The sequence below is a fragment of the Oenanthe melanoleuca genome, chromosome 7, assembly GCF_029582105.1.
Source record: "Oenanthe melanoleuca isolate GR-GAL-2019-014 chromosome 7, OMel1.0, whole genome shotgun sequence".
In the NCBI taxonomy this organism is placed as follows: Eukaryota; Metazoa; Chordata; class Aves; order Passeriformes; family Muscicapidae; genus Oenanthe; species Oenanthe melanoleuca.
In genome coordinates this window covers 14,921,523-14,936,871 of record NC_079341.1, presented here as the reverse complement: position 1 = coordinate 14,936,871, position 15,349 = coordinate 14,921,523, and the positions used below count along the sequence as shown (strand labels likewise).

General features: G+C 45.7%; 1 protein-coding gene across 1 annotated transcript in view; it reads right to left on the bottom strand.

The window, feature by feature from the left end:
* Positions 1-15,349, bottom strand: part of TTN (titin) — a 235,634-nt gene that overhangs the window by 182,224 nt on the left and 38,061 nt on the right. The window contains exons 43-44 of the mRNA XM_056496551.1: positions 15,075-15,131; positions 96-374 (exon numbers count right to left, since the gene is read on the bottom strand). Of these exons, the coding sequence (XP_056352526.1) occupies positions 96-374; positions 15,075-15,131 (336 nt within the window). The remainder of the gene's footprint in view (positions 1-95; positions 375-15,074; positions 15,132-15,349) is intronic.

Genomic DNA, 15,349 nt, shown 5'->3' with positions numbered 1-15,349 from the left:
CTACCACCAACATGTGCAAGTGTAGCCGTGAAAGTGTTACAATTCACCAAGATATTTTATGGGAAAAAGAGAAATGTTTGAAAGTCTGCACTTACCAGTTACTGTTAAAACAGCTGTAGAGCTTACACTGCCATGCTGGTTGGAAGCCTTACAGCTATATTCCCCACAGTCAACAACTTGAGGCCTCGGGATCTCCAGTGTGGAGAGGTAGTTGGAGGTGCGAATGGAGTATTTGTCCCCATCGTATATCTCTCGTCCGGCTTTGTACCACTGGAACTTGACATTGGGAGCCATCTCTACCTCACAGGTAAACTTGGCCACATGGTTTACAGCCACTTCCAAGGGTTCAAGCCTTCTCCTCAGGATTGGTGCAACTGAAATTAGAAGCAGAGAGTAACTCAAAACCCTGCCTGCTGACATTCTGAAATTAAGTGATTGACTGACCGAAAAAAAATCCCAAAAAGGTGACATACTTGCAATTCACATAAAGTGACTGTAAAAGAATAAATATCTGTAAGAAATGAAAGCAGTACTAGACTCAGTGGACAGACAGTCTTACAGTACATAATGACATCAGGAAACAGTGGTGATGCTGGAAAAACAAAGTGAAATACCAATAGGATATAAATATATAGTAACCTATCCTGGAGTTGTGAGAAATTATGCTGTGAAGGAGAAATGATGGTGAATTTGTGCAATGACTCTAAGGAGTGAGAGAGGGTGCAGCAGTGAGAAAAATGGGAAGAGCAGGTCCACTTCTCAGGCAGGAGTAGGAGAAATGGTTGGAATTGAGATACAGCTTTGTCCTGACCATGCTAGTGCAATAAAACAACAAAGTTCCTGACCAAAGACTGGGGTAATGGAAGTGAGAGGCCTTGCAATGTGGTAACAGGAGACCATCAATCCAGAAAGAAAGGGGGCCCTCTGATTAGTGGCATGATGGTATTAATATTGTATCTCTGCCCAAAGATACACATAGTAGGGGAGGTTCATTAGTAGAGCAGTGCATTAAAAAGATTACTTTATCCCCATAATCCAAACTCTTTTAACAACTGTGAGTTTTGCTGCTGTTGCTCTTTTTCCAGCTTGATTCAGTGCCTCACAGGTGTACTGTCCTTGGTGAATCTCCCCACACACTTTGCTTATTACTAGTGTGTACGTGTCCTGATCTTGCAAACACTTGAATTTGTTGCCTGAAGAGACCAGTTTACCCTCAAAGTACCAGTTCACCTCTCTGACATTTGTTATGACAGACACCAGCCTGACACTCTCCTCTTCCTCCACAACAGTGTCAACTAGTTTGCTGTGTATGATGGGATAACTTTCTTTGCCCAGCTCATCCTCTTGCTTTCCAGCTCTAGTTTCCAGACCCTCTCTGCCCTCTTCCTCACACTTTTCTCCCCTTTTCTCTTTTCTTTTCAGTATTTCTGTGGGTGTCTCAGTAAGAACATCTGCAGAGACTACATCAGCAGTGGCTACAGCTGCACCCACATCCTTGATTTGACCATGCTCAGTCACAGTGTTGATTACTTGTGCAGACAAAGGATGTTCCAGTGTTTTTTCTGCCTCCATAGTCCTCAGCCTGCTGGGGCTCCAGCCCAAAGATTTCATCACAGGATTTTCCTGACAGAAGTGGACTGGCAGAGAATGACAATGCTTTGGATTTTTCACCAGTCAGGGGATATTTATCTTCACAAAGAAAGGAATAGAAAACTTCCTTCAAGACTGTGGTCTGGTCAGCTGTCTGAATGTTGACTTCTCCCAAGGAGACTTGGATTTCTACGGGACTGCATCCTCCTGTGGTCACAACAAACGTGCACGAGGTATGTGCATTCTCCTTGGTGATGTTTATTGCCTGTACTTTAACATCTTCCTTCTCAGCCAACCATTCTGAAAACAAGAGGTTTTTCCCACTTACCACTGCAGCTTTTAGAGCATTTCTGATTTGAGACTTTATGTCTAAGCTGCAGCTCTTGGGAACCAGTGCAGCAAGCTCACTGTCTTCATTGAAGGATTGGATTGGCAGGAGCTCCTGAGAGTACACTGTTTCATGGGGCTGTCTCTCTGCCCTCTGCCACTGATCAGCATGCTCTTCCTCCATGGACTGGTTTTCTTCCAGCAGCAAGAGAAATCTCACAGCCTGTGCCTCATGTCTCCTTGCAGGAAAATCCTCCTTTGCTGTTTCCAGGAAAGAAATGTTCTCCAAGGAGATAGCTTGGCCCCCAGTGAAGGCCAATTCAGAGAGAAATCTGGGTTCAGCCTTCAGCTCACCTTGTGCTGTCTGAAAGCCCTCAAGGATCTAAATGTGGTCACCATCCATGGCATGGCTCTCAGTGGTGCTTGACACCTGTAGAAGGGTTTGGGAAGTCTCTGTCTTCAGCGCAGCCAGTTGCTCTGCTGCCTTGGGGATGATTTTCTCTTTGGGCATGAGTATCTGTGCAGCTACAGTCCCAAGGCAGCCTAGCAGCTGTGTCTCCATCACTGCTGCAGGCACCACGCCCTGGGGGCCAGCAGGGAGGGTTTCCAGAGGCTCTGCCAGAAGCCTGCTGCTCTCTTGTATTGTGGCCACCTGGGTGAGCATCTCTTCAACGCTCTGTGCTGCCAGACAGGTTGGTGGCAGGCCAGGCAAGACATCCTCCCTGGGCAGCATGTAGGCTGCCTGGCTCATCAGGGGCTGAAGCAGGGTTGGAGGCTCCCTCATGGGCTCGAGACTGAGCGCTTCTTCCATCGCAGGAACCTCACCAGCCTCCTGGTAGGAAAGGGGGCTCGGGTCCTCTGCCACCGCGGGGTGCTGCAAGGCTGGGCTCTGCCGGCACACAGCGCGCTCCTCGGGCAGCGCAAGGAGCTCAGCAGAGCACGAGGCTCATCAGGGCACTCACAGCCCGGCAGGTGCGGAGCCCAAGCCCTGCCCCACGCCGGGGCGGTGGCGATGGGGCTGCCGGCTCCCCTCGGACCCCAGCAGCGCACGCTGCCGGCTTCCTGGCAAAGCCGGGCCATCCCGACCCCGACCCCGCGGAGCCGGGCACTGCTGGCCTCTCCCTCGAGCTGCGCACCTGATGATGATGATGGGAGGATGAGGCTGTGCTCGCTGCCGGCGAACACTAACCTACAGTCCACGCACGGGGTTAGCTTCCTGCTGCTGAAAAACCACTGGATTTTGGGTGTGGGGCTGCCAGTGACCGTAACAGAGAGCCTAGCTACATCTCCCTGCCAGACTTCAACATCTGAGACCTGTTTCAGGAAAACAGGGGCTTTGCCCTCTTCCTCAGTTTTCATCTTTGCTTTGCTGAAATAAACTGGTTTCTCAGGCTCAAATTCAAGTGTTTTTTCTCTATCAGGCAACTGAAGGCCGCTGCTGTAGCCTTCATTTCTTCCTTCCTCAGAAGAGGCAATAAGAGACCTAGTGATGTCTGTATGGAAAAAAATTGTTTAGCTTTACTAGAATATTTATGAGAACACTTGCAGATAGCAATACACAGTGTTAGGGCAACTATTTTTCTATAGCTGGAGGCTTTCTCAATACTAAACAGCAGCTAGCAATGAGCAGGAGATCTCTGTTGTCCCCTTGCTGTCACACCTGCCAAATGAGTAAGACATGCTGTTTTGTCAGGTTGCTTAAGAATTTCCTATCTTGATCAGGATGGGTGTGTCTTTAAACCTGACATCACAGAATGGGTTAGGCATATCCCTCCAGGGTGCACTGTGCAGGTAACAATCAAGCAACACTGATGCATTTCACAGATATAATTAAAGTGCTATGTGTCATACATATTTGTATGTACACCTATGCAAACAAGTACAGCAGAATAGTGCTAAGACCCTGATGCAATTTAAAACACCAACAAAAAAAGCATAATGCCACAATTAGGATTGAATCCCCCTCCCTCCAAACCAACCAACAAATCCACAATCTTTTCAGCACACTAACCTTTCTTCTAATGCATAGTTCATATCTTTAAACTCTATCTTTTGTCTAGCACACCAAAAGATTACCTCTACCTTACCAACTTTGTCCTGGTTTGTCATTAGACCCTTAAGTTTACAGCATCATTATTAGAAACATCACAAGTTTAAATTCTTGATTTAATATAATTGATTTAAATCTCTGCTTTTGAACTCCTCCCTGTCAAGATGTGACATATTAAAATTCCCATAACATCAGAGAAAAAGAGTACAGACTTTTAAGATTTTTTTGTTTTTTGCCTTTGTGAAATTATAGATCTATGCATAGGACAACTTTAGTTCCAACAGTAGTTTAAAAATGAGAGGAAGCAGAGATCAAGAACATCTCTGCAGATGTTTGACAATAGAAAATCGGTGAAATATGGAATTTACAGGAATGGAACAATTAAAGAAAAGCATGATGCAAGGAAAAACTTTGGAAATCAAATACAGTAATCCTCACTGAGTCAAGTTTGCTCAGTCAAGATCCAGAGTATTTGATGCTGGAAAGATATAAGAGTTTAAATAAAAGAATAAAAGTGTGAGTGGATTAATGTCTCTAGGCACTGTAATGGTGAACCTTGATAAGCTTCTCAATTACAGTGTCTTCAATCTTAAAACTTACTGAGAGATATGAATTTTTGCTTCATTTCAACAACAAATATAAAAAAGAACAGACTCTGTTACCCAATTCTTTCTTGTTGGATTTAGTAATTATTAGTCTTGCCATAAATGCCATAATATAAATGACATAGCACAGTGCATGCAATGATTAACTGCAGAGAGGAAATGCTTAAGTAGAAAAAAATATTACAGCAGTCCTTCAGCATTACTTACCAACCTTGTTAAAACAGTAATAAATTGTGCAATTTGAGAATGGGTGGCAGAATTGGGCCAATAACATAAAAAAAAAATAAATTGCAGAGTGAAACCCATGTTAACATGGGAGAATGCTTTATACACAGGAGTGTAGCAAAAATTAATGCACTCTTGTGTATTCCTGGATATTTATGAGAGAATAACTATATAGATATTTTTTGATATTTGAGATATGTTTGTGAAATGAATAAAGTACAAGAAGCGATGGACTTAAATAATTTCGTATTTATTTCACAAATTAACCATACATGTTAACATTCAATACACATCGATGACAAATAGACATATTTAATTCTTTTTTTAAGGTACTTGTTTTGTAGAAATGGAGACAACATTAAATCTGAAAATAAAATTGTGAGCTTTTTGATTCCTATGAAAACACAAAATTCTGAAAAGAGATAGTCAAGCTATACCAGTTGTTCCAGACTAAGTTAATTCAAACCTAGGATTACTCCAGACTTAATAATTGTAGCTTATTTGAATCAGGTGCTCCTGGCTAATGTACAAAACTTTAACCAAGACTTATAAATTTACATAAACCACAAACACCACTACATGGGTAGAGATAAACATGCTTGGCCATATATTTCAGACGTGAATATGAACTTGGACCTGTGTGGCTTATGGCTCCAAAACTGAGTTATAGGCCTCTTTCTGCTAAAAATATTCAGATTTACATGCAAAATAAACACACTTCACAACTGCACAGGACCTAGTCAAAGGGCCTCTGATCTCTCTGACTTTGGAACTAAAAGATCTCTCACGTCACAGGTGACATAGAACATCAGACAATTCATGCCAACCTCCCTAAGGACCTCTGCTGTCTAATGAATCACTTAGTGCTACACAGCTACACAAGGAATGGATTAAGGACACAACATGGAGCAATTCTTTCCCAGCACAACATGGGGTCAGACAGTCATGCTTCTCTTTCCTACCACCACTACCTGTCAGAAAGCACAATTACCTCTGCCTTTTAACATACAAATCTTAAATATTTATCAAGAGGTTATGACTGAGAAGACACTGAAGTAACACATTTGCATTAGCCTAAACACTTCAGTCATTTTGCCTGGGTACTGGGTCATTAGAACTTGGCCACTCCTGACTTTACATTTATATCTGGCAACATGACTGGAAAAAGGGAATCTTCTGAACAAAAATTACTGTCCCAGGTGAGTGATGAGATAGTCCTAGAAGATAACAGATTTTTTCAGACATGGTGGTCTCACTGTGAGGACACATCAAACTCAGAAATAAGAAATTGTATGAACATAACTGAACATACTATAGGAATAATTTTATTCTTAAAATCACCACTCTGCTTAAAGCTGTTTGCAAGGCAACTGACAGAATTTGTAAATAACTGGAAGAATCTCATTAACAAGTAAACAAAGTAAAGTTAATTTTTGATTAGGGATCTTGAACTCAAGATCTTACCCTGACATACAGGTGACTGGAAAGCTGTATATGCATTAGGGAGTCATTTAGTTTCTGAGAAACATTAATTAACAACTTTCCTTCATTTAACAGGTTTTCTTAATCAATTTATCATTGTTTAAGTAAGCTAGATTTAATTTTCATTTAATTAAGTCAGCTACTCTGATACCTCCTAAATCTTAGCATTACTTTAAATATAAAAATATATATTCACATTGAGAACATTAATGTAAAAATCTCCTGTGCTGAGAAAATGCCACATGTAACAACTGAATATATTCCCCTTATTTCTGGTCATCTTGATACATAGCACACTCAACTGTTCTTAATACTAAAAAAAGAGAGAAAGAAAAAAGGAATATGTAGAGGTGTAGTTCTAATGTGAAACAAGAATACTGCATAAAAATATCTTACTTTTTTACTACTATGCATATTTTACGAATGGCACTGGAATACAGGGACAACCAAAATTATTTCAACCAAAATGAATTTACAGTAACATAATTGATTTGTTATTATTATGCTCCCTTTCCACTTTCCCTGTAACTCCTAAAAATACAGTACAAAATATGCTTTCATGTTTATTACTTGGTAATAGAAAAGAAAATCCTGTCCAGTCTCTATTAAGGCAAAATTTTCATTTTTTCTTCCCAATGTCCTGCTTTTCTTTGCTGCAGCATTATTATCATTGACTTTAAAAAGGCATTTAATTCCATGAGCCAGTAGAAAGAGGCCCATACATGTAAGAATTTTGCAGTGATAGAAACCATAAACAGGATTTGAATCATGTTCTGACACAGCATTGTGAGAAGGGGGAATACCAATTCAAGGAGTTTTTTAACAGAACTATACCCAAACTAAACAGCAAGCATAAGTTAGGTCTCCATACCTCTAGGTTACAAGAAAAAGGTGATGTCTACATTTTCAGGGATTTCTAGCCCACATAAAACAATAGTGATTGCACTGTTACAAACACACAGGTATATGTACATCATACAAAAAAAATAAAATAAAATAAAATAGTCCTATGCAGATGACTGTCAATTAAAATATCCTTACAAGAATGAGCAAGGAGCGTAGAAGGAGCCTGAAGTATCCCTCAGTGCAGAAAGTGTGCACAAAACCTATGCATGGATTAAATTTCACTTAAATTCCCCAAAGAAGGCAAATCTAAGTGAAACACAAATATGCCCAGAGAGTGGTTTTCACCCTTAAAGAGATGAAAACAATGCCCCTAAAATGAGTGCTGCATTTTTACCTGCAGTGAACAACATCATAAAAACTCTTAGTACTTCAAGACAGACTGAAATAAATTATGGAAATTTAGTATAATGTCAACACAGCACAAGTCTCAGCGGTTCCTGCCCTGTTCGTAGCTATACATTTATACTGCCCACTGTCACTTTGTATCAGGTTTTCAATGGTAAGACTCTGCAAGCCGTTCTGCTCTTCCTGTGCACAGTACCTATCCCCTTCCAACAGCACCCCATCCTTGTACCAGCGGACACTTGGGCGGGGGGAGCCAGTCACGAGGCACTGGAAGCACACTGAGGCACCCACAAATGTACTGTAGTCAGAAATGAGCCTCACAAACCTGGGAGGGGCTTCTGTGACCTGGAACTCAAAGCTGCAGCTCTCCGAGTCCTCTGCCCTAAACTCAACCCGTTCCTCTTCGGATGGCTCTGCAAACACATCAAAACTAATGTTGACACACTTCTCCCCTTCCACTTCCTGCTCTTGTTGAGTCACTGCGAGCACCTGGATCGCTTTTTCTGAGTCATCTCTGTGCGGCTCAAACTCAAATTCCAGCTCTATTTCTGACTGATCACCGGGGCTCACAGTCTTACTCAGAAGCAAGTCACGCTTCTGGGACCTGTGTGGTTCACAGCCTGTGACTGTCTCACTGCTCACTGCGTTTGCTTCCTGCTGAGCCACGACCACCAGGGAGGCTTTGCACGTTGCTTCTCCCAGCCTATTCATTGCCTGACAGCGATACAAGCCACTATCAGAAGGACCTACAGTTTGGACCTTCAGACTGTGAAGTCCCTCCTCCTGACTCACAACATACTTCCCTGTGCCAGGTGTCACACACATGCCACCTCTGAACCACTGAACTACTGGGACAGGCGTACCCGTTACAACACACTCAAACACTGCATCCGAGCCTTCTGTCACCCTGATATCCGTAATGGGCACAGCGAAGCGTGGAGGCATTTCAGTTACTTGGAAATCGATTTTTATATCCTCATTCTCCCCTGCTGCCAAGCCTGCAGCTTGCTCTAGCAAGGCAAGTGGAAGTACATCTAGGGAAACCACCATGCTCTTCCTGTCTGGGCTAAACTCAGGACTGGTTATGATTTTGACCTGCTTCTCAAACTCTTTCACTTCATTTTCATCCAGCTCCACTTCCAGGAGGATTTCCTGTGGTGAAGGGGACCTCGAAGATGTGGTTTGCTCCATGTCAAAGTGTATAACGTGCTGGTGGGTGACAGGGGGTGGCAGTGCCAGAGACCGTCCATCTTCAGGCAAAATTTCCACCTCTGCAACACTTTTAGCTTCTCCAACAATGTTCACTGCATGGCACAGATACTGTCCTTCATCGGCTTTCTGGACATTAGTGATTTCCAGAATATATCTGTCTCCATCCTTCTCTGCTTGCACTCTTTCATTCAGCTCCAGCAGAGACTTATTATGATACCACTTCACTCCTGGCTTGGGCACACCCACCACCTCGGCCACAAACAACAGCGTGCTGCCCTCATACAACCTCCTGCTGCTCAAAGCCTTGAGGAATGCCGGGGGCATGTCCCTGCCTGACGGCTCCAGGGCTTCACAGGGGGTCATAAACCCGTTTGCCTGGGGCTGCTCTGGAGGCTGATGCCTCCTCTCACAGAGGGGGAGCGTGGTCAGGGCATCCACATACTCCCCAGTGGGTGTCCGGTAGCGTTCTGGCGGCGTGCTGTCCCCTGATGCAGAGCAGGGTCCCTCAAAAGGTGTGAAATACTGCTCGGAGGGTGTGTTGCATTTTGAACCCTCGGAGGGTGTGGAGTAGCGCTCGGGGGCCGTGCTGTACCCTGAGCCCTCGGAGGGTGTGGAGTAGCGCTCGGGGGCCGTGCTGTACCCTGAGCCCTCGGACGGTGTGGAGTAGCGCTCGGGTGTGCTGAGCGGCGTGTGGTAGGACGCTGATGAAGCAGTTTCAAAGATTTCCACGGAAGAGGGAGGTGTGTAGAAGCGGTCTGAATCAGGTGACTCCTCTCTGCTCCCACTCTCCAGCTCTATAGACATTTCCGACTCAGGAGAGAAGGGCCGGGCAAATTCCTGGTGGTTGTTGTAATAATCATAAACCATGCTGAAGGTAACCTCCTCCACCTCCAGTGAAGTTACAGTTTCTTGCTGCTCCTTTTGGACTGTGCCTCTGAGAGTTGGCGTTTCATATCTCCCAGTGGATCTTAAATAATTGGCCAGGGACAAATCAGCCTCCGGCTCTGAGATTTGAATAGAACTGGGCTCTGGACCTGCAGAAGTATCCTCCCACATTTCTTCTCCATCCAGGCTGTTCTCAGAGGCTTCCTCAGTGGGAGTCCTCTTCTTCTCCCAAGACTCCTTCCTTTGCTCCTCCTGTGTCACAGGATGATCCATTACTAACCCAAGTATGAATTTCCCAAAAGAGAAGCCCTTGGTTGTGTTTGGTTCCTGTTGGATGTCTCTGAGCATCTCCTCAGGGGAATCTGTGCTTTCCATCTCACAGGTAAAGCTGCTCATTCCTGGCTCAAAGACCTTTTCTGTCCCAGAACCACCATCTTCCTCAGCCTGATGCCCAGCCTGGGGTTTCTTTTCATGTGCAGCTTTTTTCAAGTCCATAATGAAGCTGTCACTCTGGGAGTCTGTGGTCTCCAATCGTTCCCCACTCTCCCACACACGTGTTTCCTGAACTCCTCTTTGGAAATCTGGTGTGGGCTCCACTAGAACTTCATGAATTTTTTCCTGAAGTGAGTCCTCTCCATAGACTCTCATCTTTGACTCCTGAAGTTCTTCAGCAGAATGCCCTTCTTCAGCAGATATCATGACACTGCCAAGGTCCCCATTAGGAGTTTGCAAATCAGCAGTTGTGATTCCTCTTGGCTGTTCCTCTTCCTGAGCATCAACCTCCTCCTGCTGCATCCTGTAGCTCTGACGCAGCTCCTCACTCAGAGACATCTCTTCCTCTAGTACATCACGTTGGTGCACAGGGGAGATGTTCCCAGTGATGATCTCCCCACTTTCCAGTGCTGTGGGGGTTTGTGCCTGTTCTGTGTACATAGTCTCTGCAGCTGGGAAAGACTCTGCAAACTTCTTCAGATCAAATGTAATCTCGGTGTCAGGCTCAGATGGCAACTGCTGCTCTCTGAAATGCACTTCCTCTAGATGAACTTCAGCTTCCTCAGTAAAAACCTGACCTGAGTTTTCTATTCCAGGAGGAGTGGGGATTAGATCTGATGAAGGGCTACATGCATCAGACTCCATTTCTTGCAGCATTTGTCCGTCACTTAGTATTTCCCAGTGTGTGACATCACCATCATCAATCACTTCTTCTTCACAAAGATTATCATCAGCTTTAATGTCCTGTTCAGTATCAACTGATCTCTCTTGCTCCTTGTCCTGTTCCTCCTGCTGGTCTCCTGTATAGCCTTCATAAAAGCCAACTTCCTCCTTTGTGGGGGTACTTGCAATGTGATCCTGCAGGTGGGGCACACTTGGCTCTTCCACAAGAGGCACATCAGGAGTCACTGTCTCCCAGGCAGGGGCATCACACTCTGTGCAGACATCACTTCCATCTTGCACCACAGGTGATATAGGGATGAAAAACTGTGAAACCTTACACTCCCTTGCCAGAGCAGACTGCTCAGGGGCATGCGCTTGCCCTTGCACTTCCATAAATGATGAATCCTTGCACTCCCCTATCAGAGCAGACTGCTCAAAGGTATGTGCTTGTTCTTGCACTTCCATAAATAATAAATCTTTACCTTCTCTTGCCAAAGCAGACTGCTCAAAGGTATGTGTTTGCCCTTGCACTTCCATAAATGACAAATCTTTACCTTCTCTTGCCAGAGTTGACTGCTCAGGGGCACGTGTTTGCCCTTGCACTTCCATAAATGACAAATCCTTACACTCCTCTGCCAGAACAGACTGCTCAGGGGCATGTATTTGCCCTTGCACTTCCATAAATGACAAATCTTTACCTTCTCTTGCCAGAACAGACTGCTCAGGGGCATGTGTTTGCCCTTGCACTTCCATAAATGACAAATCCTTACACTCCTCTGCCAGAACAGACTGCTCAGGGCCATGTGCTTGCCCTTGCACTTCCATAAATGACAAATCCTTACACTCCTCTGCCAGAACAGACTGCTCAGGGGCATGTGTTTGCCCTTGCACTTCCATAAATGACAAACCCTTACACTCCTCTGCCAGAGTAGACTGCTCAGGGGCATGTATTTGCTCTTGCACTTCCATAAATGGTGACTTCAAGATGTCCCGGGACAGAGTATCTGTATGTGATAGCACCTTGCCTCCTTCAGGCTCCAGCTCCTCAGAAAAGTGACCTGAGTCCTTGGCCACCAGTTCACATCCTTCCCTGGATATGGTAGTGTGCAATTCCGTGGTATCAATTCCAAATCTGTGCTCCTCAGAAACAATTTTTTCCCTGTGCTGTCTCATCTCAGAAATACCATCTGTATAAATAACCCTTTCTTCTGTACTGCCCATTTCTTGCCTTGCATAAACATCTGTGATATCCAGCACCATTGTTTCCTCCACCCCACTTTCCCTAACATGAGGTGTTTCCTCACAATCTTCCAACTGCTCTCCAGGAGGTTGAGACAACCTCAGGGACCAGGGTAGGTGGGCTTCCTCCTCCTTGGGGCATGCAATTTGTTTCTCTTCATCCTTCCCAAGTATGCTGAGGCCTTGGAGGTGCAGAACATGGTCCATGGCAGGCAGCTCCTCAGTGCCTCCACCTTTGCTGTACAGTTTGGGTGCCCTGGGCTGCACTGCCAGCTCAGAGGCAGTCTGTGCTGTTCCAGCCGTGTTTGTGGCCACACAGCAGTACCGCCCAGCATCCCTGACAGAGACTTCTCGAATGTGTAAGCGGTATGTGCCATTCTTGCCTTCTTCAAACCTCAGTCTCTCACTGGCAGAGAGGCTCTGGCCATTCAAGGACCAGCTCACAGCCGGTGGGGGCTGCCCAGACACAGCACATTCCAACATCACTTTCTCTCCTTCATGGCAATGGATATGTGCTGGGGCTTCTGTCACAATTTGGGGTGGCTCATTTCCCATATCAAAGGAAAACTTAAATTTGTGCTTTATGGTGGAAGCAGCCCGCTCTGGAGAGAATCGTGGGGTCTCCCTCATCTCTGTGTCTTGCTCTGGCGTTGGAGTGGGAGCAGTGATTTTGATTTCCACAGGCAGCGAGAGCAATTCTGAGTCTGGAACTGCACTTGGCAGTTCTTTCTCTGCTGTAAAGGCCACACCAACTTCTTCTTTCTCCTCTTCCTTCTTCTCTTTCTCCCTTTCTTCCTCCTTCACCTTCTCCTCTTCTTTCTTCTGCTCCACTTTCACCTCCTCCTTTTCCTTCCTTGTGTACTTCCAGGCTGGCATTCGCTGCCTCACGTGGAGCCCAGCTGAGGTGCTGACCGTGCCCAGGGGGTTGAAGATCACACAGGTGACAGTGCCCCCGTGCTGTGGGAGCACGGACGGGAAGGTCAGTGTGGAGCAGCAGCCCGAGGTGTGCACAGCAGTGCCCTGGATGCGCCCCACGGGCTTGTCGTTGTTGTACCAGGTGACGGTGGGCTGCGGGCGGCCATGGAACAGGCAGGAGAAAGCACATCTTTGTCCCTCAACAATCTCCTGGGGCTTGATCTGCTGCACAAAGAGGGGCGGGCAGGGCTCCAGGAGCCCACCTTGCACCTGCCATCTCTCCCCGGGAACCTTGGGCCTGGGGTATTGCTTCACTACCTGCACTGTCAGGGGCTTCGAGCCAACCACTCTGGAAGCCACCCTGAGCGGGCTGGGCATCGCAGGAGGGCCCTCCTGGGACGGGGACACGAGGGACTCCTGCTTCTTTTTCAGCAATGCCCTCTTTGCTTCGCGCAGCTTCTGCAGCTTCCAGCGGATCTCCTCGTCCAGCAGCTCCTCGGCATTAAGCGCCCTGCGCTCCCTGCCGCGCTCCGGCCCCGGGCGGCGCGGCCCCGCCAGCGGCAGACCCTGGAAGCGGATGGTTCGCACCGCGCCCCGGGCTGCCGAGGGCTGCCCGGGCTCGGCCTCCTGCCCCTTGTCGAAGGGCGAGCCGGTGCAGCGGAGCACCACCCGCAGGCGGTCCTCCCGCCGCTGCTGCAGCAGGCACTCCCAGCCGCGCCGCAGGCCCCGCCGCGCCACCAGCAGCGAGGCCGCGGACTCGGCCGAGCCCTCGCTGTTGATGGCGAGCACGCGGTAGCTGCCGGCGTCGCGCTCCCGCACGTCGCGCAGCTCCAGGCTGGCGCAGTGCGAGTGCTCCGTGCTCTCGGTGCGGATCACCCTGCGGCAGTCCTGCAGCAGCGGCCGGTTGTTGTGGAACCAGGCCATGTGCGGGGCCGGGCACGCCACCAGCTGGCAGCGGAACAGTGCGGGGTCCCCCTCCAGCACAGACCGACACTTGAGTCCCTGCGTGAAGACGGGCTTGCGGCTCTGGGGACGAGCCAGCCCCGCCGCGCTGCGCCGCTCTGCAAGAGAAGGACACGGGTTACCACGTGCCACGCTCTGCCTGCACCTGGCTGTATAAAAGTAGCAATGTATTGAAATAAAAAATGGGCATGCAACAGATTCCATCACACACCCAGGAAAAAAAAGTAATTCACTCACCATATTTGTTCGAATAAACGCAACGCCTTGCTCTGTTTTAAAGATTGACACGAAAATCGTTCGTTGTCTGTTCTTTCTTCAGACTGTGGAAATTTCTTCTTGAACAAGCAAAAAAAGAATTTCAAAATAACATGTTCTTCTGCGTGTATGTTTTTGTTGCCTGGAAAAGCTGTGTGTCTTTGGGTGGCAAAGAAGAAAATCTTACCTGACTTGCAGACAGTAGAATAAACGCCCTTTCTGACCCCTCTGTTTGTAGATATGTTCAAACAATTGAAAAAAATAGTTTGAAATATATATTTTTTTTAAAAAAGTAAGTAACATGAAATGAGAAGGCGTTTATTCGAACTAATACAGCCACTAACTCCACAGTGTTATGCACGGGGGGAAAAAGCAAGCAACATGAACCACGTATGCTATCTGCAAGCCAAGGTAAGAGATGTATAATGATGAATTAATGTATGTAAAAAAGGTGCAAGGAATCAATGGGAATGTGTAGCTTTCACATAACCTAAACAACAAATGCTCTCTAGTATATTTCATCTAGTCATCCAATAGTGTCCATTGAACCGATTAATGTTAGGCTGCTAACTTGTTTAAAAGTAATACAATTAAGATTTGTATAACTTCCTTCTGAAGTAAACTATTCCATGCATTCAAAAGGAAATTGAATATATAAGAGCTCTGTGAACAGCTGCAAAGCATGAAGTAAAAGTTAAAAATACGGCTGCACAATTATAGATTTGAAGTTTTAAACATATTTTAAAACTTAAATAACCTTATAATGCAGGTAACCCTTTGCATATCAAAACAAACATGCAACATGTTCCAATATGCTTTAAAGTGTGTCTTTCCCCATCAGACACTTCATGGAAGCTGATAAAAACCTTTTCACAACATTACTAATTACTGGTACTAATTATTCTCATTGGTGATTGTACCTTTTACTTCCATTTCAACTTCTTCCTCTAGCTTCTCATGAACAATTTTTTCAGGAGCTAGAATAAAAAAAGACAAAGATTTTTGAGCTATAGTTGTTAAATGTGCCAATCAACAATTTATGTAGTAAAAACGTCCAATCTGTTTTGCAAATTGACATAAATCCACGTGTACATACACACACATAAATGCATGCCAAACAATTCAAACACTTGATAAATTTTGAGAATAGAATAATCAAATATTGTCGTACTTGCTTATAATGTACATTTTTCTA